The sequence below is a fragment of the Scyliorhinus torazame genome, chromosome 2 (genome assembly GCF_047496885.1).
Source record: "Scyliorhinus torazame isolate Kashiwa2021f chromosome 2, sScyTor2.1, whole genome shotgun sequence".
In the NCBI taxonomy this organism is placed as follows: domain Eukaryota; kingdom Metazoa; phylum Chordata; class Chondrichthyes; order Carcharhiniformes; family Scyliorhinidae; genus Scyliorhinus; species Scyliorhinus torazame.
The window spans coordinates 42052422-42075495 of record NC_092708.1 but is presented as its reverse complement, the minus strand read 5'-3'; the positions used below and the strand labels follow the sequence as shown (position 1 = coordinate 42075495).

The following is a 23074-nucleotide window of genomic DNA, read 5'->3' as shown; positions in this document are numbered from 1 at the left end:
GGTATAACTATAAGATTTAGGGTGGGAGATATAGGAGGGATGTCCGAGGTAAGTTCTTTACTCAGAGTGGTTAGGGTGTGGAATGGACTGCCTGCTGTGATAGTGGAGTCGGACACTTTAGGAACTTTCAAACGGTTATTGGATAGGCACATGGAGCACACCAGAATGACAGGGAGTGGGATAGCTTAATCTTGGTTTCGGACAATGCTCGGCACAACATCAAGGGCCGAAGGGCCTGTTGTGTGCTGTACTGTTCTATGTTTAGAGGGGGCAGAATTCTTAAAATGAATCCAGAGAATTTTTAAATCCAGTACGTAGAAGGACCTACAAGAGAGGGGACGGTCCTGGGCTTAGAGGTTGATGTATCAGTGGGGGAGTGGTTTGCAGACAGTGATCATAACTCCATTAGATTCAAAATTGTTATGGAACAGACAAGGATGAGCCTGAAATCAAAGTTCTAAACTGGGGAAGAGCCGATTTTAATAAAATCAGAAATGATTGGGCTGGGAGCAGACACTTTGAAGCAAATCTATGATAGAACAGTGGGATTCATTCAAGAAGGATATAGGGAGAGAACAGGGCCAACCTGTTACAATCAAGAAAAAGGGTGGGACCAACAAATCCAGTGAACCTTGGATATCAAGGGATATACAGCATTGGATAAGGAGAAAAATTAAGGCTTATGGCAGATATCGAGGGCTCAAAACATCAGAGGCCTTAAGAGGTGTAGAAAATGTGCAGAAGGAAACAAAAAGGAAATTAGGAGAGCAGAAAGGGGACATGAAAGGATTCTGGTGGGTAAAATAAAAGAAAATTCGAAGTTGTTTTACAAGTACTTTAAAGGTAAAAGCACCGAGGATCAGAGGGACCTTGATGTGCATGTACACCGGTCCCTTAAGGTAGCAGGGCAGGTAGATACAGTGGTTAAGAAGGCATATTGTGTACTTGCCTTTATTAGCTGAAGCAGAGAGTTTTAAGAGCAGGGCGGTGATGCCGGAACTGTACAAAACGTTGATTAGGCCACAGCTAGAGTATTGTGTGCAGTTCTGGAATCCACATTCTAGGAGGGATGCGATAGCACTGGAAAGGATGCAGAGGAGATTTACCAGGATGTTGCCTGCGCGGGAGGGTTTTAGCTATGAAGAGAGATTGGATAGACTGGGGTTGTTTTCCTTGGAGAAGAGGAGACTGAGGGGCGACATGATAAGGATGTATAACATTATGAAGGGCACAGATAGTCAGGAAGAAACTTTTCCCCTTGGTGGACGGAGCGATGACCATGGGACATAGATTTAATGTAAGGGGCAGGATGTTGAGAGTGTATGTGAAGAAAAGCTTTTTCACCCAGAGGGTGGTGGGAGTCTGGTACTCACTGCTTGAAACGGTGGTGGAGACAAGGCTCTCAACACTTGAGAAGTATTTAGATGTACCCATGTGATGCCAAGGCATATAAGGCTATGGACCACGTACTGGAAAATGGAATAAGAATACTTAGGTGATTGTTTTTGACCGGTGCAGACACGATGGGCCTTTTCTGTGCTGTAGACCACTATGACAAAGTAGTTTGTTGTTGCATTACAGGATATAGAGGCCTCAAAGCTACTGAAGTATTCATGAGGTGCATATAGATGCATGGCAATAATTAACGGAACCCTGAGCTGATTAGCTATATACAGCTGTGAATAAGCAAGCTGAAAATACGAACTGGTTACATTGGATAGTCTAGTGGGTCAACAAACTTCTGGAGATGTGTTTAAATTCAGTCCAGACTGGTGTGATGAAACTCTTTTCTGTTAGCAATTAGAGTCCATTTGGAAGTTAGTTCGGCTAATCCCAGCCCAGTCCTTGGTGAAGCAAAAACAGAAAATACTGGAAAAACCCAGCAGTTTAGTCAGAACAGCGAAGTGAATGTTTCTGGTGTGTACTCCTCTTTAAAAGCTGTTTTGAAGAAGAATGTACACTAGAATCGTTACTTTGCTGTGCCTCTCCTTTGACTGTTTATTTCCAGCGTTTTGTTGTATTCTTATGTTGATTTCCAGCATCCAGTACTTCTTATTGGTCTTCAGTGGACCCAAAGCAGAAAACTGCCCCTGGATTGTTCATTCTTCAGCACAAATGTCCAAAGCCTTACTGAGAGCCAAAGAAATACTAACACAAGGAGACACACTCCACACATTATTATCTCTAAAGATCTGTTGTTTTATGTATTATAGCATGATTTTGATATTTCTTTCTTAAAATAAGGCATGGCATTAACTAAGTGATTGATTAATTTAATCGGCAAAAAAGCTTGGGGTTAATTTCAACCTGAACCCATCTTGTTGAGAAACTGACCTTTTTTTATCCCCTGCTAATTTTGATGTATTCGGATAGTAAAACCAGACAGGGTGTAAAATGGTCAGCAGCTCCATTATAACCAGTTACTCATTAAATGGGTTAAGTTAAAGTGCCCCCAATGGGTTCTGGTAGGAAAGCATTCATTTTTAAAAAAATACTGTTTGCAGAACAAGAACCAAAATTTAAAGACGTACAGTCATACAGGTCAATTTAAGCCCTGCACTATTAATGTAGTGCAAAGAATACAACGGGATTTTGGTTCAAAATAATTGAACTGAAGTCACAGCTGCAACACATCAGGGAGGGGAAATGTTACCTGGACACTTCCAGAAGGTTGTCACACCTCTTAAGCTAGGCAGAATTTTAGAGCTGGTCAATGGTCAGGGACAGGACGGTGTGACTAGAAGTCAGACCGGTATAAGTGAATCAGCATGTAGTGTTGGAGGCGCTTCAGAACTGACTTTGTCTCATGAGGTGCTTGCTTCTTATGTGGACAGGGAGAATGACCATGACACCATGGTGAAGAATTCTATTTGGGGGGGTGGGGGTGGGGGGGGCGGGGGGGTTTGCGGAGCGGAGGAGGTGAGGAGGAGCGTAGATAATGTTCTCTACAGCCGTGACAAGGAGCTCCAAAGGTTGTGTTTCCTGCCTACCCAGTGCCCAGATGAAGAACATATCCTTGCCACTGGTGAGAAACTTGGACTTGGAGAGGGAGTGATCCAGTTGTTGTGGTCCAAATGGGAACCAATGACATTAGAGCCAGGAATTATATTCTGCTCAGAGAACCTGAGGAGCTGGGGGGTGAAATATGAACAGTAATCATCTCTGGATATTTACCTGAGTCACGTAAGTTAGCATAGGGTGAAGCTGATTAGAGAATTACACATGTGGCTGGTATGAGAAGAAAGAGTTTTAATACCTGGGGCACTGGCATCAGTGCTTAGGGAAGAGTGAACTATTCTGTTTGGATGGGTAAACTGGGCCGAGACCAGCGTCTTGGCCTGTCATATAACTAGTGCTGTTGGCAAGGCTTTAATATAATAGAGGGGGGAGTGAGGGTTGGGTGAAGGGAGATTTTCCAAAGAGAAAGGTCAAGGCATATGAACAGTGGAGTGATGGGGTAAAGACAAGTAGAATGGGACAGAGAGTTTAACAAGAATTATGTGTCAGTGCATGAGGTCATTACAAGAAGTTTAAAAAAAAAAAGAAATTCAAGGTTCTTGTGTTGGATGAACTAGTGGCATAAAGAAGTAACTGATTTAGATCTAATTGCCATTACAGAGGCATGGTTGCAAGGTGATCGTGGTTGGGAAATAAATATCCTAGGGTACACAATATTTCAGACTAAGTGGTAAAGGAGGAGGGGTAGCCCTGATAGCAAAGGATGACATCAGAACATTAGTTGGAAGGATCTTTCCTTAGAAGATCATGAAGTGAATAAGTATGGATGAAAGTTAGGATTAAGAGCTGCAAGAGTCCGAGAACACTGCTGAGAGTAGGTTGTAGGCCACCGAACAGGAGTTATACCATTGGACAGAGTATTAAACCAGAAATTTAAACCAACTGCCGTGCATTTGAGCATGACTCTGGGCCTCTGGATTATTAGTCTAGTCTCAATACCACTACATCACTGCCTTCCCAAATGTACAATGAAGCAGAGTTGATTGCCAATGCCAAATTAAAAGATCCATTGGGAAATAGTGATCGTAATACCAGTGAATTCCATGTTTGAAAGTGACATGCTCCAATCAAGAACAAGAATCTTAAACTTAAAGCCCATTACGTAGATGTGAGGGGGGAACTGGCTAAAGTTAATTGGATAAATAGGTATGGTCGTAAATGGACAGTGGGAGACCATTATGGTCCTGGACCCAGTGGGGGTGAACGAGATGTTTAAGGATTTTTATAGTAAATTGTATGAGTTGGAACCCCCGGCTGAAGTGGAGGGGATGAGGCAATTTCTGGATCAGTTGAGGTTCCCGAGGGTGGTGGAGGACCTGGTGAAGGGGCTGGGGGCCCCAATTGAGATGGAGGAAATAATCAAGGGGCTGGAGGACATGCAGTCGGGCAAGGCCCCGGGGCCTGACGGCTACCCGGTGGAAATCTATAAGAAGTTTTCAGAGATATTGAGCCCACTTATGTTGAGGACATTTAACGAAGCAAGCGAGAAGGGAGTCTTCCCCCCCCCCCCCCCCCCCCCGAACAATGTCGCAGGCCTTGATTTCATTAATCCTAAAACGGGAGAAGGATCCGGAGCAATGGGGGTCATACAGGCCGATTTCTCTACTGAATGTCAGTGCCAAACTGCTGGCTAAGATACTGGCCACAAAGATAGAGGCCTTCTGTCCCAGGGGTGATAGGGGAAGACCAGATGGGATTTGTTAAGGGCAGGCCCTCAGAAGGAGTGGAGGTGGTGGTAGCGATGGATACGGAGAAGGCTTTTGATCGGGTGGAGTGGAATTACTTGTGGGAGGCGCTGGGAAGGTTTGGGTTTGGTGAGGGCTTTATCGACTGGGTGCGGTTGCTCTATCGGGCACCAGTAGCGAGTGTGTACACGAACCCGCTGAGGTCGGGGTATTTTAAACTACACCGAGGGACGAGACAAGGGTGCCCCATTTCCCCGTTACTGTTTGCTCTGGCCATAGAGCTTTTGACCATGGCGTTAAGAGCCTCTAGGAACTATTATTTTCAGGGTATAAACTGAACATGGAGAAGAGCGAGATGCTTGTGATCCAGGCAAGAGGGCAGGAAAAGAGACTGGGACAGCTGCCGCTTAGAATGGTAGAGAAGAGCTTTCGATATCTGGGAATCCAGGTGGCCTGGAAATGGGAGGTACTACCTAAGTTAAATCTATCCCGGTTGGTAGATCAAATGGAAGGGGACTTTAAGAGATGGGACATGCTCCCGCTATCACTGGCGGGGAGGGTACAGACCGTGAAGATGACAGTCCTCCCCAGATTTCTATTTGTCTTTCAGTGCCTCCCCATCTTCATCCCTAAGGTCTTATTTAAGTGGGTGAATAAGATTATTTCGGGCTTTGTGTGGGCGAGTAAAACCTCGCGAGTGAAGAAAGTGTGGCTAAAGCGCAGTCGGGGGGGGGGGGGGGGGGGGGGGGGGTGGATTGGCGCTGCCGAGCTTCTGCAATTACTACTGGGCGGCTAATATAGCCATGATTAGGAAATGGGTAGAGGGGGAGGGGTCGGCATGGGAGCGGATGGAGGTGGCGTCATGTAAAGACACCACTCTGGGAGCATTGGTAACGGCATCTCTGCCGTTCTCACCGGCCCAATACTCCACAAGTCCGGTGGTAGTGGCGGCTCTGAGGATCTGGGGGCAATGGAGGAGATATAAGAGAGTGGAGGGAGCATCGATTTGGACCCCGATTTATAACAACCACAGGTTTGTACCGGGTAGGCTAGATGGCGGGTTCTGGAGGTGGCAGGGGGCAGGAATCAGAAGGATGGGGATCTATTTATAAATGGGAGCTTTCCCAGCTTGAAAGCTTTGGAGGATAAATTTAAATTGCCACCAGGGAATGGTTTTCGGTATTTGCAGGTGCAAGACTTCCTGAGAAAGCAGGTGCAGGCCTTTCCGCTGCTGCTGCCACGGGGGATACAGGATAGAGTAGTTTCCAGTACCTGGGTGGGGAAGGTATTGGATATTTACCAGGAGCTTAAGGGCAAGTGGGAGGGTGAGCTAGGTGGAGAGATAGAGGCGGGTTTATGGGCGGATGCCCTAAGCAGGGTTAATACCTCCTCACCATGCGCCAGGCTCACCCTGATACAATTTAAGGTAGTCCACTGGGCACACATGACAGTGGCTAGGATGAGCAAGTTTTCTGGGGTAGAGGATAGTTGTGCGAGGTGCGTGGGAAGCCCAGCAAATCATGTCCACATGTTTTGGGCATGCCCGAAGCTTAGAGGGTTTTGGCAGAGTTTTGCTAAGGCAATGTTCACGGTGCTAAAAACATGGGTGGTGCTATGTCCGGAGGTGGCGATCTTTGGAGTGTCAGAAGATCCGGGAGTTCAGGGGTCGAAAGAGGCCGATGTTCTGGCCTTTGTCTCCCTGGTAGTCCAGAGACGGATCTTATTAATATGGAGGGACCTGAAGCCCCCCCGAGTGTAGAGACCTGGGTTAGTGACATGGCTGGGTTTCTCAGTCTCGAGAAAATAAAGTTCGCCTTAAGAGGGTCAATGTTAGGGTTCACCCGGAGGTGGCAGCCGTTCGTCGACTTTCTCGGGGAAAATTAAAATGTCAGCAGATGCAGTATTCCAAGGAGGGGGCGGGCGGATTGTTGTTGTTTGGTTGAGGTGTGTGAAGATTGGGCTGGGGGTGTGGGGAATGTTCATTTTGCCATGTGGATGTTATTGTTTTTGTTAATGTTGTAAAAATTTTCAAATACCTCAATAAAAATATTTTTTTAAAAAAGAACATCTCATACTTCGTTTTACTGAAGTGAAATTCTCTTGACAAATCAGTTTTTTGAGGATGTAACTACTCGGGTAGATTAAAGAGAACAAGTAGATGTGCAGATAACTGGATTTCCAAACGGCATGCGGTAAAGTTCTACACAACTGGTTCATAGATAGGATGCGGGCTAATGGAGTTGAGGGTAATATATCAGCATAGATAGAGGATTGGTTAACAGACTGGAAGCAGAGAGTGGCTAAAAAGAGCATTTTCAGGTTGGCAGGCAGCAAATAATGGAGTGCTGAAAGAATCCGTGCTGGGGCCTCAGTAATTTATAATCTATATTAATGGTTACGATGAAGAGACTGACAGCAATGCATTTCAGTTTGCTGATTTAAAAAAAAAAAAAAAAAAGTAGGTAGAAGGCTAAGCTGTGGGGAGGACAGGGCAAGGCTGCAGAGAAATATGGACAGATTAAGTGAGTGGGCAATAAGATGACAGGTTGAGTATAATGTAAGGTAGCGTGAAGTTAATGTCTTTGGTCAGAAGAATAAAAAAACAGCATATTTTTAAAAGATGAGAAACTTGTCACGGTTGATGTTTGAAGAGACTTGGGTGTGCTTGTAAAGGAATGCAAAATGTTAGCACGCAACATGTTATTTTTGTGTATGAGGTGTATATGAGAAGAATAAAACTGTGCTTGTTTTCACTTTTAGAAAAAACCTGTCAGAAGACGATATGAGCCATATGGAATGTACTCTGATGATGATGCAAACAGCGATGCATCTAGTGCGTGTTCAGAGCGGTCTTATGGCTCCAGAAATGGAGGCATTCCACACTACCTGCGCCAGACAGAGGATGTGGCTGAGGTTTTAAACCACTGTGCAAGCTCTAATTGGTCTGAGAGGAAAGAAGGACTTGTTGGCCTTCAAAATCTATTGAAAAGTCAGAGGACATTAAGGTAAGGTTCTGCAAAATGTAACATGTTGTAGGGTCTTTTCAACACTGCTTCTCAAACCACTTAATTATTCTAATAACCTGGTATCTTGGAATCCATCACTGTAATAGTGGGTGAATAAGATTATTTCGGGCTTTGTGTGGGCGAGTAAAACCTCGCGAGTGAAGAAAGTGTGGCTGGAGCGCAGTCAGGGGGGCGGGGGGGGTGGATTGGCGCTGCCGAACTTCTGCAATTACTACTGGGCGGCTAATATAGCCATGATTAGGAAGTGGGTAGTGGGGGAGGGGTCGACATGGGAGCGGATGGAGCCGGCGTCATGTAAAGACACCAGTCTTTGGGTCCTCAGGGGTTTTATGTGTGTGTTTATATATTATTTATATTAGATGTTACGAAGTTATTATTTTAGTTACTATTTCTGTTGTTTCTTAACAACCAATCACCAGACAGGACACCACCACTATAAAGCACACAGTGCATTAAGACCCTCGCGCTCTCTACAGGACACAGCTACTGAGATAGTAAGAGTGCACAAGCCAGTGCGCACTATCACCATGAGGTAGAGAGTTAGTCTGGCCAAGCCAGTAGGAGGTTATTAGTTAGATTGATAGTCTGCTGTGAGTTGACACTCTATGTACAGCAATCAGGAAGTTCAATCAAACAGTGTTGGACCATCTCCTGTGTCAGAAGCCTGTTTCTAGTTTCACTGCATCCAGTTGCAGTCAATGTTGAACCAACTTACTTAACACATCAATTTGTATCTCTAGAAAAGTTTCCAAGCATCTTACTTAACCTAATGTGACTTAACACAGTGCTTTTAATAAACTTTTCTGCATATTTAGCATTCATTTACTTTACAGCCGTGTTGAATTGAAGCGGCTGTGTGAGATCTTCACTCGTATGTTTGCAGATCCTCATAGCAAGGTAACTTCTACTAAAATAGTTTTTGCAAGCGACGTAGTGCATGTACATGTAAACAGCTTTGTGTTTTGTGAGAATGCGTGCAATGTTTTTATAAATGGAGCATGTAGAAGATGATGTAATCAGTAATCCCGATACAATTATAACCTGTGTGTAGCTTGCAGCAAGTAGGAATATAATTTTAAAGCTGATTTTTAAATTTAACTTCCAACTTCCTGAAAGAATTTTTCTCAGACCCAAGTCAAATAGACTTAATTAACGTTGGTGCAGTTTACACACGTTATTAAAAAATATTCTATAAATGAAATTGTTGAGTTTTGGCACTTCTAGAAAATTAAAGTACATTAAATGATTTGAAAAATGTACTGGAATTTTTATTTTGGCATGCAGAGAGCACTGGTGTATGTGAGAATTTGTTTGTAATTTGCGCAGCTTTATCCAATAGCCTGTGTATTATGAAGTGATTAATGTACGTCGGTAACCATTGCAAAGCACTATTGCTTTAAAGTCTACTGCATTAACCAATGGTTTGTTTTCTTGCATGTCCTGTCCTTTGTTGGAACTCACAACAGAGAGTAAGTGTTGCTTTTACTGTTTACCACAAACTAACATATAATGAGACCCTTGAAAAATACATTTTTATTTTCTGAGGAAAAGTTAGTTTGAAATCTGATTGAAGAATAATAAATCTCAATAAGTTGCTGCAATGAGTGCGAATTTACAATGTTACAATTGGTTAAGGATTGTTAACACTTAAAAATAAATCCAAGGGCGGCACGGTAGTGCAGTGGTTAGCACTGCTGCCTCATGGCGCCGAGGACCCGAGTTCAATTCCGGTTCGGGTCACTGTCCAAGTGGAGTTTGCACATTCTTTCCCCTGTCTGTGTGCGTCTCACCCCCACACCCCAAAGATGTGCAGGGTGGGTGGATTGGGCGTGCTAAATTGCCCCACAATTGGAAAAATTAAAAAAGAAATAATCCAGATATCTCATTTTGACTAATAGAATTGCACCACATGATTTCACTTTTTAGCAGTACAAAACTGTTGAACATAAAAAAAATTAAATAAAACAAATAATATGGCTGCTAAACATGTTTGTTATTCACTCAGGTTTGCTTCCACCCCCAAGAATTCTCTTAGAAGACATGTCAACCTTAACGTTATTTTCTTCTGTAGGGACCACCCCTAGGAATGCCACAGCCCTCTGGATATTATCTTTATTCTCCTCCGTTCCAGTTTTACTCCTCCGTTCCAGCTTTTCTTAGATAAAAGTTTCATTTACAGTCTCTTGGCTGGGAATAACTCAGTCCCCTATTCTGGTTGCTTTTTTCCGTACTTCCAAGCTGCTTTCGCTGATTACTTTCTTTTGCAATACCTTACTATTAGGCCCACTGTAGATTCTTCCACTAGCTTCAAGTTAGACAATCTTCAAGCTTCTGTTCCCTCAAGGTTCGAACTGAGATTCAGTTTCTTCTGCTTTCTATGTGGTCAATGCTGAAGCCATGCAGGGCTTCTAATTGTTGTTTACTTTGGCTATCTTCTCTCAGTCAACTGCAAACTGCCTCAGGTCCAAAGTGCAACTAACTTTTTCTTTTCTTAAAAAAACATTTTATTAAGGCATTTATAAATTTTTAACAACAATTTCAAGAGGAAGGACAACAAAGTAACACCCACCCAACCAACAACCACACCCAGCCATCATTGCTTACACACACAGGTTCCCAGTCCCCCTTACCCACTAACTAATCCCGCCTCAACCGCCCCCACCCCCCCCACCTGTACCTGCTGACAGCTTAATTTTCCCCAAAGAAGTCGATGAACGGCTGCCACCTCCGGGTGAATCCTAACGTTGATCCTCTCGGGGCGAACTTAATCTTCTCAAGCCTGAGAAACCCGACCATGTCACTAATCCACACTCGCGATTTTGGGGGTTCCCAGTCCCTCCACGCCAATAAGATCCGTCTCTGGGCTACCAGGGAGGCAAAGGCCAAAACATCAGCCTCTCTTACCCCCGGACTCGTGTCTTCCGACACACCAAAAATCACCACCTCTGGACTGAACCACACGTACCTTCAATACCGTGGACATGACATCGGCAAATCCTTGCCAGAATCCCCTAAGCTTCGGACATGCCCAAAACACGTGGACATGATTTGCGGGCCCTCCCGCACACCGCCCACACCTATCCTCCATCCCTTCAAAGAACCTGCTTACCCGGGCCACAGTCATATGGGCCTTGTAGCCCACCTTGAATTGTAGCCCACCTTGAATTGTATCAGGCTGAGCCTGGCACATGCCGAGGACACGTTAACCCTACTCGAGGCATCCTCCTACAATCCCACCTCTAATTCCTTGCTCAGCTCTTCCTCGCATTTTCGCTTTACCTCCCCAACCGGGGTTCCCTCCCGTTCCATGAGCTGTTTATAAATTTCCGAGACCTTCCCCTCCCGCACTCCCGTTTTTGACACTACCTTGTCCTGTATCCTCTAGGACGGTAGGAGCGGAAAGGTCGAAACCTACCTCCGTGCAATGTCCCTGCAGATAACGGAACCCATTCCCAACTGGCTGCTCAAACTCCTCCTACAAGCACGGAAAGCTGCCGTCAATAAACAGGTCCCCTAACCGCTCAATCCCAGCTTGCTGCAACCTCCGTAAACCCCCCCCCCCCAGTACAAACCGGTGATTGGCACAAATTGGAGTCCATACCGACGCTCCCTCCGCTCCCATGTGCTTTCGCCACTGTCCTCACACCCTCAAAGCCGCCACCACCACCGGGCTTGTGGAGTACTGAACTGGCGAGAACGGCAGAGGTGCTGTTACCAGTGCCCTTAAAGTTGTGTTCTTACACGATTGCCGCCTCCACCCACTCCCACACCGACCCCATCCCTATTACCCACTTCCTGATCATTGCTATGTTCGCGGCCCAACTCAGCCCCGCTCCAGCAACACCTTCTCTACCCGCGGGGTTTTACCTGCCCATAGGAACCCAGAGACCACCGTGTTCACCCTCTTTTAAAAAGGTTTTTAAAAAAGCCTTTGGGATAAAAATGGACAGGCACAGAAATACAAACAAAAACCTCAGGAGAACCCTCATCTTTACCGTCTGCACCCTCCCCGTCAGTGACAACGGGAGCATATCACACCTTCTAAAGTCCCCCTTCATCTGCTCCACTAACCGAGCCAAACTCAGCTTGTGCAGCTTCTCCCACTCCTGTGCCACCTGGATTCCCAAATACCGTAAACTCCCTCCCACCATCATGTACGGCAGCCCCCCCAAATCTCCTCTCCTGCCCCCTCACCTGAATCACAAAGACCTTGCTTTTGCCCATATTTAATTTTCACCCCGAAAACCTGCCGAATTCCCCTAGGATCCCCATAATCTTTCCAATCCCCCCGCCCCAGCGGGTCAGAAATATACAAAAGTAGATTGTCCGCATGTAATGAGATGCTGTGCTCTCCCACTCCCCGCACTATCCCCTGCCAGTCCTCTGATGCTCCCATCGCCAGTAGCTCTAAAGCCAAGGCAAACAACAGTGGGGAGAGTGGACATCCCTTCCTTGTTCCCTGGAGTAGCCTAAAATAATCCAAGCTCAGTCGGTTCGTCCGCACGCTCGCCACCGGTGCCTGGTACTGCAGCCAGATCCAGTCCACAAAACCTTTCCCAAACTGCCCCAGGATCTCCCACAGGTACTCTCATTCCACCCGATCAAAGGCCTTTTCCACATCCTTGGCGACCACCACTTCCACCTCCCTTCCATCGGTGGGCATCATAAACATGTTTAGCAGCCGGCCAATGTTGGCCATTAGCTGCCTCCCTTTCACAAACCCTGCCTGGTCCTCCCCTATCACCCCTGTAACATACTCCTCTATTCTCGAGGTCAAGATCTTGGCAGCAATTTGGTGTCTACATTTAGAAGGGAGATTGGCCTGTATGACCCGTCTTGTTCCGGGTCCTTATCCCTCTTCAGGATAAGAGAGATCGAGGCCTGTGACATCATTGGGGGAGTACCCCTCGCTCCCTCGCCTCATTAAATGCCCTTACCAGCAAGGGCCCCAACACTCCTGAAAACTTTTTATAAAACTCCACCGGGTACCCGTCCGGCCCCAGGGCCTTGCCCGACTGCATTGCCTCCAGCCCATCCATCACTTTGATCAGCCCAATTGGGGCTTCTAGGCCCTCCACCAGCTCCTCTTCAACCCTCGTAAACTTCAGTCCCTCCAAAAACCACCTCATCCCCTCCACCCCGGCTGGGTGTTCCAACTCCTACAGCCGACTATAAAATTCCTTAAACACCCTGTTCACACCCGCTGGGTCCAAGATTGTGTTTCCCCCCTCTCTCCTTCACTTTCCTTATCTCCCTAGCCGCCTCCCATTTCCTTAGCTGTGTGCTAATATCCTGCTAGCCTTCTCCCCATATTTATACACTCACCTTTCTCAACTGCCCCACTGCTTTTCTTGTAGATAGCAACCCAAACTCCATCTGCAGCTTCGGCCTCTCCTTCAACAATCCCGCTTCCATTGCCTCCGAGAACCTCCTGTGTCTACTTGGAGAATCTCCTTCACTAGTCTACTCATCTCTGCCCGCTCAACCTTTTCCCTGCAGTAATAATAATGATCTTTTATTGTCACAAATATGAAGTTACTGTGAAAAGCCCCTGGTCGCCACATTCCGGCGCCTATTCGAGTAAGCTGTTACAGGAATTGAACCCGCACTGCTGGCCTTGTTCTGCAGCTGTCTAGCCCACTGAGCTAAACCAGCCCCTGTGTGCCCATATCGAGATAAATTCCCCTCTCACCACTGCCTCCAACGCCTCCCATGCCATGGCTGCCGAAACCTCCCCCATATCGTTTATCTCCACATGTCTCCGAATAGCCTCCCTCACTCGCGCACACACACCACCTCCTCTGCTAATAGTCCTACATCTAATCTCCAGCGCGGGTGATGGCCCCCCTCTGCTCACCTGTAAATCCACCCAGTGTGGGGCATGATCCGGCAGTACTATCCCCGAGTACTCCACATCAACCACCCCCGCCAGCAACATTCTATCCATGACGAAAAAGTCAATCCAGGAGTACACTTTGTGTACACGGGGGAGAAAAAGAAAACTCCTTTGTTCTCAGCTGCCTCCATGGATCCCCTCCCATCTGTTCCATAAACCCCTTTAGTTCCTTCACAGCCGCTGACACTATCCCTGTCTTCAAACTCGACTGATCCAGCCTTGGATCTATAACCGTATTAAAGTTGTCGTCCCCGCCCCCCCATAATCAGCTGCTGCGAGTCCAGATCAGGGTTCTTCCTCAATACCTGCCTCATAAACTCCACATCGATCAACCATAGCCCTTCTTAGGGTTTCCCCCAGCCCGCGTCTGGCATCGCTTCAGGCCCACCCTCGGGCGCCCACAGTCATCAACCCTCTCCCTGTCGCCTTTCGTCAGTCCCTCCCCTGTCAGCAGACTTCTGCCCCCCCTCCCCACCCCATAACAAAATAACAGTCCCAACCCCCATCAACATACTCATCACCTGCTCACCCCCCACTGCGCTTCCGTGAGCTAACCCGCCCAGCCTAGCCTCGTAGCTCCCGCCCATGGCGCCAAGCATCCTACCCCCAACAAACACAAAGAAGAAAAAGCAACCCACCATCCCCCATCCAGAACGAAACAAACCCAAAGCAGAACCGAGCAATCGCCCCAAACATAGTGCAAAAGTGGTCCATACAAACCAGAAGAAAACCAAAATACACAATATAAACACTCCCTCCAGAGTTCAGTGTCCTCATTCTCCTGCCAGTCCATTGTCCTCTGGCGAGTCAAAGTTGAGTTCCTCGCCTTCGAATATTGCCCACAGACGTGCTGGGTGCAACATGCTGAACTTCACCCACTTCTTAAAGAGGGCCGACTTCACCCTATTGAAGCTCGCCCTTCTTTTGGCCAGCTCCGCACCCACCTAGTCGACACACAGCTCACTGCCATGTACAGCGCCTCCTCTGCCTGGCCCACCTCCGAATCTGTTCCTTCTCCAGGAACCGGTGCAATCGCACCACCATCGCCCTCGGCGGCTCGTTTCTCTGCGGCTTGCTCATAAGCGCCCTGTGCGCCCAGTCCACCTCCAAGTGCTGAGCGAACACTCTTTCATCCAGCAGCTTCACATATGCACCGCCGTCCACTCCCTCACCGCCCTTCGGCAGGCCCACGATCCTCACATTCTGCCTGACCTATTCTCCAGGTCCTCCACTTTATCCTGCAGCCTCTTCTGTTGATCTCTCATCAACCCCATCTCCGCAGCCATCGATGCGAGCTGCTCCTTGTGCTCTCCCACCTCTTCCACCTTCCGAATCGCTTGGCCCTGGGCCTCCAACCTCATTTCCATGCGGTCAATCCCCGTCGTTATAGGATCCACCACTCTGGCCAGGTCCTCCAAGTTCTCCTTCCCCTGCTGGGCAAACTTCTCGTGGAGAAAGGTCACTAACTGTTCCTTCGACCACTGGACTGGCAGGCTCGGACCCTGACCCTCTTCCTCGTCCCCTGTGCCGCAGGCTCCACACCAGCTTTCGACAATTGTTCCCTCCTTTTTCAACGACTTCTGGTCCACAAATCCATAAACCGGTGTGATATTCTCTTCTTCCACCTCTCCGGCACTCTTATACCATCACTCAGCTCCGTCGATAGCCAGGGAAAAGGTCCAAAAAGTCCACCAAGAGCGGGAATCACCAAATGTGCGACCACTCAATCCATGGTCGCAGCCGGAAGTCCTGCAGCTAACCTTTTCAAAAATCACTCCGATAAATTCAAACCAAAGTACCTTTTTAAACTCCACCCACTTCCATGATGGGCTGCTCTTAAACCAACCTTTAAATTAACTATCCCTCATGGAACTTGGTAATTTGGTGCAGTGAGGTAATTCGGTGCAGAGTGGGAAACGGTGCTTTTTCCCTACCGTTTTGTTTTCTTTCTTCTGGCCTGTAACTTAATATGCAGGGAGAGAACCAGAGAGCATCCTGGGAAAGTAAGTGATTTTTATTTTTATTTTTATTACCTTTTCAAATTGTCTGAAGTGAAATCACAGTAAAGCTGTGACTTGATTGGCTGGTTGGGAATCTAAAATTTGAAAAAAAAATAATGTTGCAAAACAAATCTAATTGATTAACGAAATAACGGAGTAACTAAACGTGAGGGCAGTGATCGGTATTTAGCATTTTATTTTACAGTAAAAATCATCTAGTGTCAGGGCCATGTAGTTAATTGTAACTCAATCTAACAATAATTCAAGTGTTTATTTTAAATTAATTAATTAGTGCTTAAATGTCACTTGGCAGGGTGCAGTGCTCCAACTGTGAGATGTGGCAGATCTGTGGCGCTTCCACCGTTCCGGTCGACTACATCTGCAGCAAGTGTAACCAATGGCAGCTCCGCACAGACCGCGTGGTTCGGTTGGAGCAGCAATTAGATGCACTTAGGAGCATGCAGGTGACGGAAAGTGTCATAGATGGGTGTTATAGAGACATGGTCACACCCAAGGTGCAGGCTGAGAGATGGGTGACCACCAGAAGGGGCAGGCAGTCGGTGCAGGAATCCCCTGTGGTTGTCCCGCTCTCGAACAGGTATACCGCTTTGGATACTGTTGGGGGAATAGCCTATCAGGGGAAAACAACAGCAGCCAGAGCAGTGGCATCACAGCTGGCTCTGATGTTCAGCAGGGAGGGTCAAAGTGCAGAAGAGCAATAGTCATAGGGGACTCTATAGTCAGGGGCACAGATAGGCGCTTCTGTGGACGTGAAAGAGACTCCAGGATGTTGCCTCCCTGGTGCCAGGGTCCAGGATGTCTCAGGACGGGTAGCGAGCATCCTTTCTTTTTTAATTTTAAAAAAATGTAGAGTACCCAATTCGTTTTTTCCAATTAAGGGGCAATTTAGCGTGGTCAATCCACCTACCCTGCACACCTTTGGGTTGTGGGGGCGAAACCCATGCAAACACGGGGAGAATATGCAAACTCCACACGGACAATGACCCAGAGCCAGGATCGAACCTGGGACCTCGGCACCGTGAGGCAGCAGTGCTACTCACTGCGTCACCGTGCTGCCCGGGGTAGCGAGCACCCTGAAGGGGGAGGGCAAACAGGCAGAGGTCGTGGTACATATTGGTACTAACGACATCGGCAGGAAGGAGCATGAGGTCCTGCAGCAGGAGTTCAGAGAGCTAGGCAGAAAGTTAAAAGACAGAACCTCTAGGGTTATAATCTCGGATTTACTCCCTGTGCCACATGCCAGTGAGGCTAGAAATAGGACGATAGAGCAGCTAATCACGTGGCTAAACAGCTGGTGGAGGAGGGAGGGTTTCCGTTATCTGGACCACTGGGAGCTCTTCCGGGGCAGGTTTGACCTGTATAAGAAGGACGGGTTGCATGTAAACTGGAGAGGCATAAATATCCTGGCCGTGAGGTTTACTAGTGTCACACTGGAGGGTTTAAACTAGTATGGCAGGGGGGTGGGTACTGAAGCAATAGGTCAGAAAGTGAAAACATTTGAGGGAGAACTAGGGAATAGGGCCAGTGTGGCTCTGAGGAAGAGCAGACAGGGAGATGTTGCTGAAAACAGTGGGTTTGGTGGCCTGAAGTGCATACGTTTTAATGCAAGAAGTATTAAGGGTAAGGCAGATGAACTTAGAGCTTGGATTAGTACTTGGAACTATGATGTTGTTGCCATTACAGAGACCTAGTTGAGGGAAGGACAGGATTGGCAGCTAAACGTTGCAGGATTTAGATGTTTCAGGCGGGATAGAGGGGGATGTAAAAGGGGTGGCGGAGTTGCGCTACTGGTTAGGGAGAATATCACAGCTGTACTACGGGAGGACACCTCGGAGGGCAGCGAGGCTATATGGGTAGAGATCAGGAATAAGAAGGGTGCAGTCACAATGTTGGGGGTTTACTACAGGCCTCCCAGCAGCCAGCGGGAGATATGGAGCAGATAGGTAGGCAGATTTTGGAAAGGAGTAAAAGCAACAGGGTTGTTGTGATGAGAGACTTCAACTTCCCCAATATTGACTGGGACTCACTCAATGCTAGGGGCTTGGACGGGGCAGAGTTTGTAAGGAGCATCCAGGAGGGCTTCTTAAAACAATATGTAGACAGTCCAACTAGGGAAGGGGCTATACTGGACCTGGTATTGGGGATTGAGCCTGACCAGGTGGTAGAAGTTTCAATAGGGGAGCATTTCGGGAACAGTGACCACAATTAATTAAGTTTTAAAGTGCTGGTGCACAAAGATAAGAGTGGCCCTAGGGTGAATCTGCTAAATTGGGGGAAGGCTAGTTATAACAATATTAGGCGGGAACTGAAGAACCTAGATTGGGTGTGGATGTTTGAGGGTAAATCAACATCTGACATGTGGGAGGCTTTCAAATGTCAGTTGAAAGGAATTCTGGACCGGCATGTTCCTGTGAGGAAGAAGGATAAATACAGCAAATTTCGGGAACCTTGGATAACGAGATATTGTAGGCCTCGTCAAAAAGAAAAAGGAGGCATTTGTCAGGGCTAGAACGCTGGGAACAGATGAAGCATGTGTGGAATATAAGGAAAGCAGGAAGGAACTTAAGCAAGGAGTCAGGAGGGCTAAAAGGGGTCACGAAATGTCATCGGCAAATAGGGTTAAGAAAAATCCCAGGGCTTTTTACACGTACATAAAAAGCAAGAGGGTAGCCAGGGAAAGGGTTGGCCCACTGAAGGACGGGAGGGAATCTATATGTGGAGCCAGAGGAAACGGGTGAGGTACTAAATGAATACTTTGCATCAGTATTCACCAAAGAGAAGGAATTGGTGGATGTTGTGTCTGGAGAAGGGTGTGTAGATAGCCTGGGTCACATTGATATCCAAAAAGCCGAGGTGTTGGACATCTTGAAAAATATTAAGGTAGATAAGTCCCCAGGGCCTGATGGGATCTACCCCAGAATACTGAAGGAGGCTAGAGAGGAAATTGCTGACGCCTTGGCAGAAATCTTTGGATCCTCAGTGTCTTCAGGTGATGTCCCGGAGGAGCAGCACGGTAGCATTGTGGATAGCACAATTGCTTCACAGCTCCAAGGTCCCAGGTTCGATTCCGGCTTGGGTCACTGTCTGTGCGGAGTCTGCACATCCTCCCCGTGTGTGCGTGGGTTTCCTCCGGGTGCTCCGGTTTCCTCCCACAGTCCAAAGATGTGCAGGTTAGGTGGATTGGCCATGATAAATTGCCCTTAGTGTCCAAAATTGCCCTTAGTGTTGGGTGGGGTTACTGGGTTATGGGGATAGGGTGGAGGTGTTGACCTTGGGTAAGATGCTCTTTCCAAGAGCTGGTGCAGACTTGATGGGCCGAATGGCCTCCTTCTGCACTGTAAATTCTATGAATTCTATGACTGGAGAATAGCCAATGTTGTTCCTTTGTTTAAGAAGGGTAGCAAAGATAAGTTGTTCCTTCTTAACTTCATTTGTCATTAGTTAAAAATTAATTTTCTGAAATAATTTACCAGGCTCTTCCTACAGACTTTGTCTGTTTGTTTCAAATTGCTTTCTTGATACATGGCAATGTCATTACTCCTGAATGCCACCAAATATCATAATGCGTGCTTCTTTGTATTTTAGGTATTCAGCATGTTTTTGGAAACTCTAGTAGATTTCATCATCATCCACAAGGAAGACCTACAGGATTGGCTGTTTGTGCTCCTGACTCAGCTTTTGAAGAAGATGGGTGCTGATTTGCTCGGTTCTGTACAGGCCAAGGTTCAGAAGGCACTAGATGTCACCAGGTCAGACCAGGGATAAGGCAGTTTCTTTTAACTCTTAGTTTATGTACACCTTCAATGCACCTTTGTACGTATTATTTTTGTTGACATTCTCTGTGTAATTTGATTGGGTGGTGACTCCTCTGCATAAGAAATAGGAGCAGATGTAGTTTGTTTCGCCCCTCGAGGCTGCTACACCTTCGATAAGATTGTAGCTGATCATCTACCTCAACTCCATTTTTCCATATGCCTTAATTTATTTGCCAAAAACTCTGGGTCTTTGACCTGATTGTGCCCAATGACTGAGCGTTCACCGTTCTCGGTCAGAGAATCGTAGAGATTTGTGACGGCTTTGAGTGAATACGTTTTTCCTCATAGTCATGTTCCTTTCTGACCTATGAATGCAGTCTGTTTCTCAAGGTGATTTAGTAATGGTGCATTGAACAGAAGCCTGGCAGAGCATCTCCATTGTAAGTCTCATCAGCTGACTAATAGCCAAGAGCTTACTGAGCCTTGTGATCCAGGAAAAGTAAGCCCTGAATGAGGAAACCCTGCCTCCTTTTATATTGTCTCGTGCGTCTGAGATGGGAGAACTGCACTCCTAATGCTGTTGGCAGATTATCAATATAAAATTACCTTTACGTAAATTAATACATTGGTCAAAAGAATATCATTTATTTTGTTCTGAATACCAGTCCTAATTAAGATTTTAATTCACTGTATCTCCAGCATTCATTTGCTTAAATGCCTAATTTCTCTTGACATTTAATTTTCTGGCTTCTGAAGGCTCACATGTCAATCTGGCTTTGCAAACACCTTACTTATGAGTGGACTGCCTTGGCTGTCTGACTTCCCAACTGTGGGACCTGTTTCCTGAAACTTTCAGGGCCCCAAATTGATGAGCTAATTTGCCAGCTGCTGCAGAGTCTTGCATTGTTGGTCAATCAACTGTATTCTTGCATTTTCTCGAACTGCTTTCAAATATGGCTTCCCTGGAAAGTCATTTATGTTCTCCCATCTGGCCTATTTCTAAATGTCCTCCAACTCGATTAAACTTTTTATTATTTTGAATTTTATAATCCATACTGGATTCTCATGAAAATGTTGTGAGGGCCTCATCACCACAACCTTCTTGGCCCAAGTTAGATAGGATGCCTTGTTATTAATTGAAGAGCACCTAGAAATTCAGAATTATGTTAAAACTCCGTACTATTGGATCTGAAATAAGATCCATGATCATAACTGGGTGTTTGGTGCCCAATTTCAACAAAGTTTTAATGTGTCAGCCATGGCTCAGTTGGTAGCAATGTCACCTCCGTCAGAAGATTTCAGGCTCAAGTCCCATTTCAGAGAGCTGATCATAATGTAGACTTGTGTGGCACTGAGGCAATGTTACATGGTTTGAGCTGCCACCTTTCAGGCAAGATGTTAAAACAAAGACCCGGTCTGTTTGGGCAGCACGGTAGCACAAGTGGATAGCACTGTGGTTTCACAGCGCCAGGGTCCCAGGTTCAATTCCCCGCTGGGTCACTGTCTGTGCGGAGTCTGCACGTTCTCCCTGTGTCAGTGTGGGTTTCCTCCGGGTGCTCCGGTTTCCTCCCACAGCCCAAATACGTGCAGGTTAGGTGGATTGGCCATGACAAATTGCCCCTAGTGACTGAAAAGGTTAGGAGGGACAATTGGGTTACGGGGATAAGGTGGAAGTGAGGGCTTAGGTGTGTTGGTGCAGACTCAATGGGCCGAATGGCCTCCTTCTATGTTGTTAGCTATCAAAGATCCCATGGCACTATTTTGAGTCATAGATATATTACAGCACGTAAGGAGGCCATTCAGCCTGATGTGTCGGTGTTAGCTGCCTACAAGAGCAACTCGGCTCACTCTCCCACCTTTCTCCAAAATTGTTTTCCCTTGTATAATTATCCAATACCCTTTTGCAAACCACAATTGTACCTGCCTGCACCACGCTCTTGGACAGTGCTTTCTAGATCCTAATTACTTGCACAAAAAATATTTCCTCATGGTGCTTTTGCTTCATCTTCTAATTACCTTAAATCAGTGTCTCTGGTTCTTGACTTCCTTCTTGAAAACCTCTTATCAAATCTGCTCAATTCTTTCTAATGCAAGGAGACCAGCCCCAGTTTCTCCAATCTATTCATGGAACTGGAACCATTCTCTTGAATCTTCTCCAATGCCTCCACATCTTTCCTCCAGTGTTGTGCCAGAAATGATCGCAATACTCCAGTTGTGCCCGAACCAGTGGTTTTTGTTAGGATTATCATAAAGTCCTTACTTATGTACTTGCGTCCCTATTAATAAATCCCAGTATCCCGAATATTGTATTAACTGGTTTCTCAACAGCCCTGCCAACTCCAATGAGTTGTGCACATATACCCCTGCATCCCTCTGCTCTTGCACCTATGTTAGAATTGTGTCCTTCACTTTGAATTGCCTCTCTCATTCTTCTGACCATAATGAATCACTGCGCACTTTTCTGTGCTAAATTTCATCTGGCACGTCCACCGTTTCACCAACCCATCTGTCCTCAGTTCACGATATTTCCAGGTCATGAAAATGTGCCTTTACACCCAAGTTTCGATCATTACTATGTATCAAGAAATGTAGCGGTCCTAACATAGAAGAAAAGTGGGGTAGTTATCCCCAGTGGCCTGACCAAAATTTATCCCTTAATCAACATCACTAATGATAGATACCTGGTCATTATCAGATTGCTGGCCATGGGAATTTGTTGTGAGGAAATTGGCTGCTGCATTTCATACGTTGCAACAAAGTCTAAGGGCCAGATTTTCCCCTTTGATGGCGGAAATCATGAATTAGGAGATTTACCGCTGTCATGATCCTGCTTCCTGCCCAGTGGTGGGGTGGGTGGCAGGGACAAAGCTGGAATTGGGACTGTCACCACCCAAAGCAGATGCAAGGCACTCCATTTGCTGGGACATCAGCCCAGTTCTGCACTTGTGTTAGACATCCTGGCTCTAGGAGCAGCACAGCAATGCAGTGGTTAGCACTGCTGCCTCATGGTGCTGAGGACCCAGGTTCGATCCCGGCCCCGGGTCACTGTCCATGTGGAGTTTGCACATTCTCCCCATGTCTACATGGGTCTCACCCCCACAAACCAAAAGATGTGCAGGGTAGGTGGCTTGGCCATGCCAAATTGTCCCTTAATTGGAAAAGAAAATTAGGTAATCTAAATTTGTTAAAAAAAAGACATCTCCCTGCCCTGCAAAGGGGAATGGGGGTGAGTGAGAAAGGACAAAATGGAAGGTCTTTGGGATGGAGAAGAAGAGTGATGAAATAGCAAAAGGAATGATGGTGGGCAGCAAAAGGGGATGATAATGTTTTTGTTTCTCAGCATTTGTAATATAGAATGTTACAACAGGGTGTACTTCAACATTCTGAGTCTCCAACGATAAATTCGTGAACTCTGAAATACTAACTCCTTTTTTTACTTGTAGAGAGTCCTTCCCATTTGATCAGCAGTTCAATATTCTTATGCGTTTTATTGTGGATCAAACTCAAACGCCTAACCTCAAGGTTGGTATAAAAATATCCAGTGCTATACTTGATATCCTGGAAAAATGATTTGCATTAACATTTCAAACTTTACTTTAAATAGTGAGCTTGAAATTTAACAGCAATTAAAATTTCTGAACTGGTTCAAAAGAGGGGATTGAGATGATCCAAT

General features: G+C 46.4%; 1 protein-coding gene across 41 annotated transcripts in view; it reads left to right on the top strand.

Moving 5' to 3' along the window:
- The window catches only part of clasp1a (cytoplasmic linker associated protein 1a), a 414750-nt gene that overhangs the window by 300145 nt on the left and 91531 nt on the right, over positions 1-23074 (top strand). For 25 of the 41 annotated variants that reach the window (XM_072470321.1, XM_072470431.1, XM_072470287.1 and 22 more), the window contains 4 exons: positions 7464-7708; positions 8563-8626; positions 19232-19395; positions 22845-22923. In XM_072470321.1, coding sequence (XP_072326422.1) covers positions 7464-7708; positions 8563-8626; positions 19232-19395; positions 22845-22923 — 552 coding nt within the window. Of the gene's footprint in view, positions 1-7463; positions 7709-8544; positions 8627-19231; positions 19396-22844; positions 22924-23074 lie in introns of all 41 variants that reach the window. The other 16 variants (XM_072470304.1, XM_072470277.1, XM_072470295.1 and 13 more) reach the window with 1 other exon arrangement.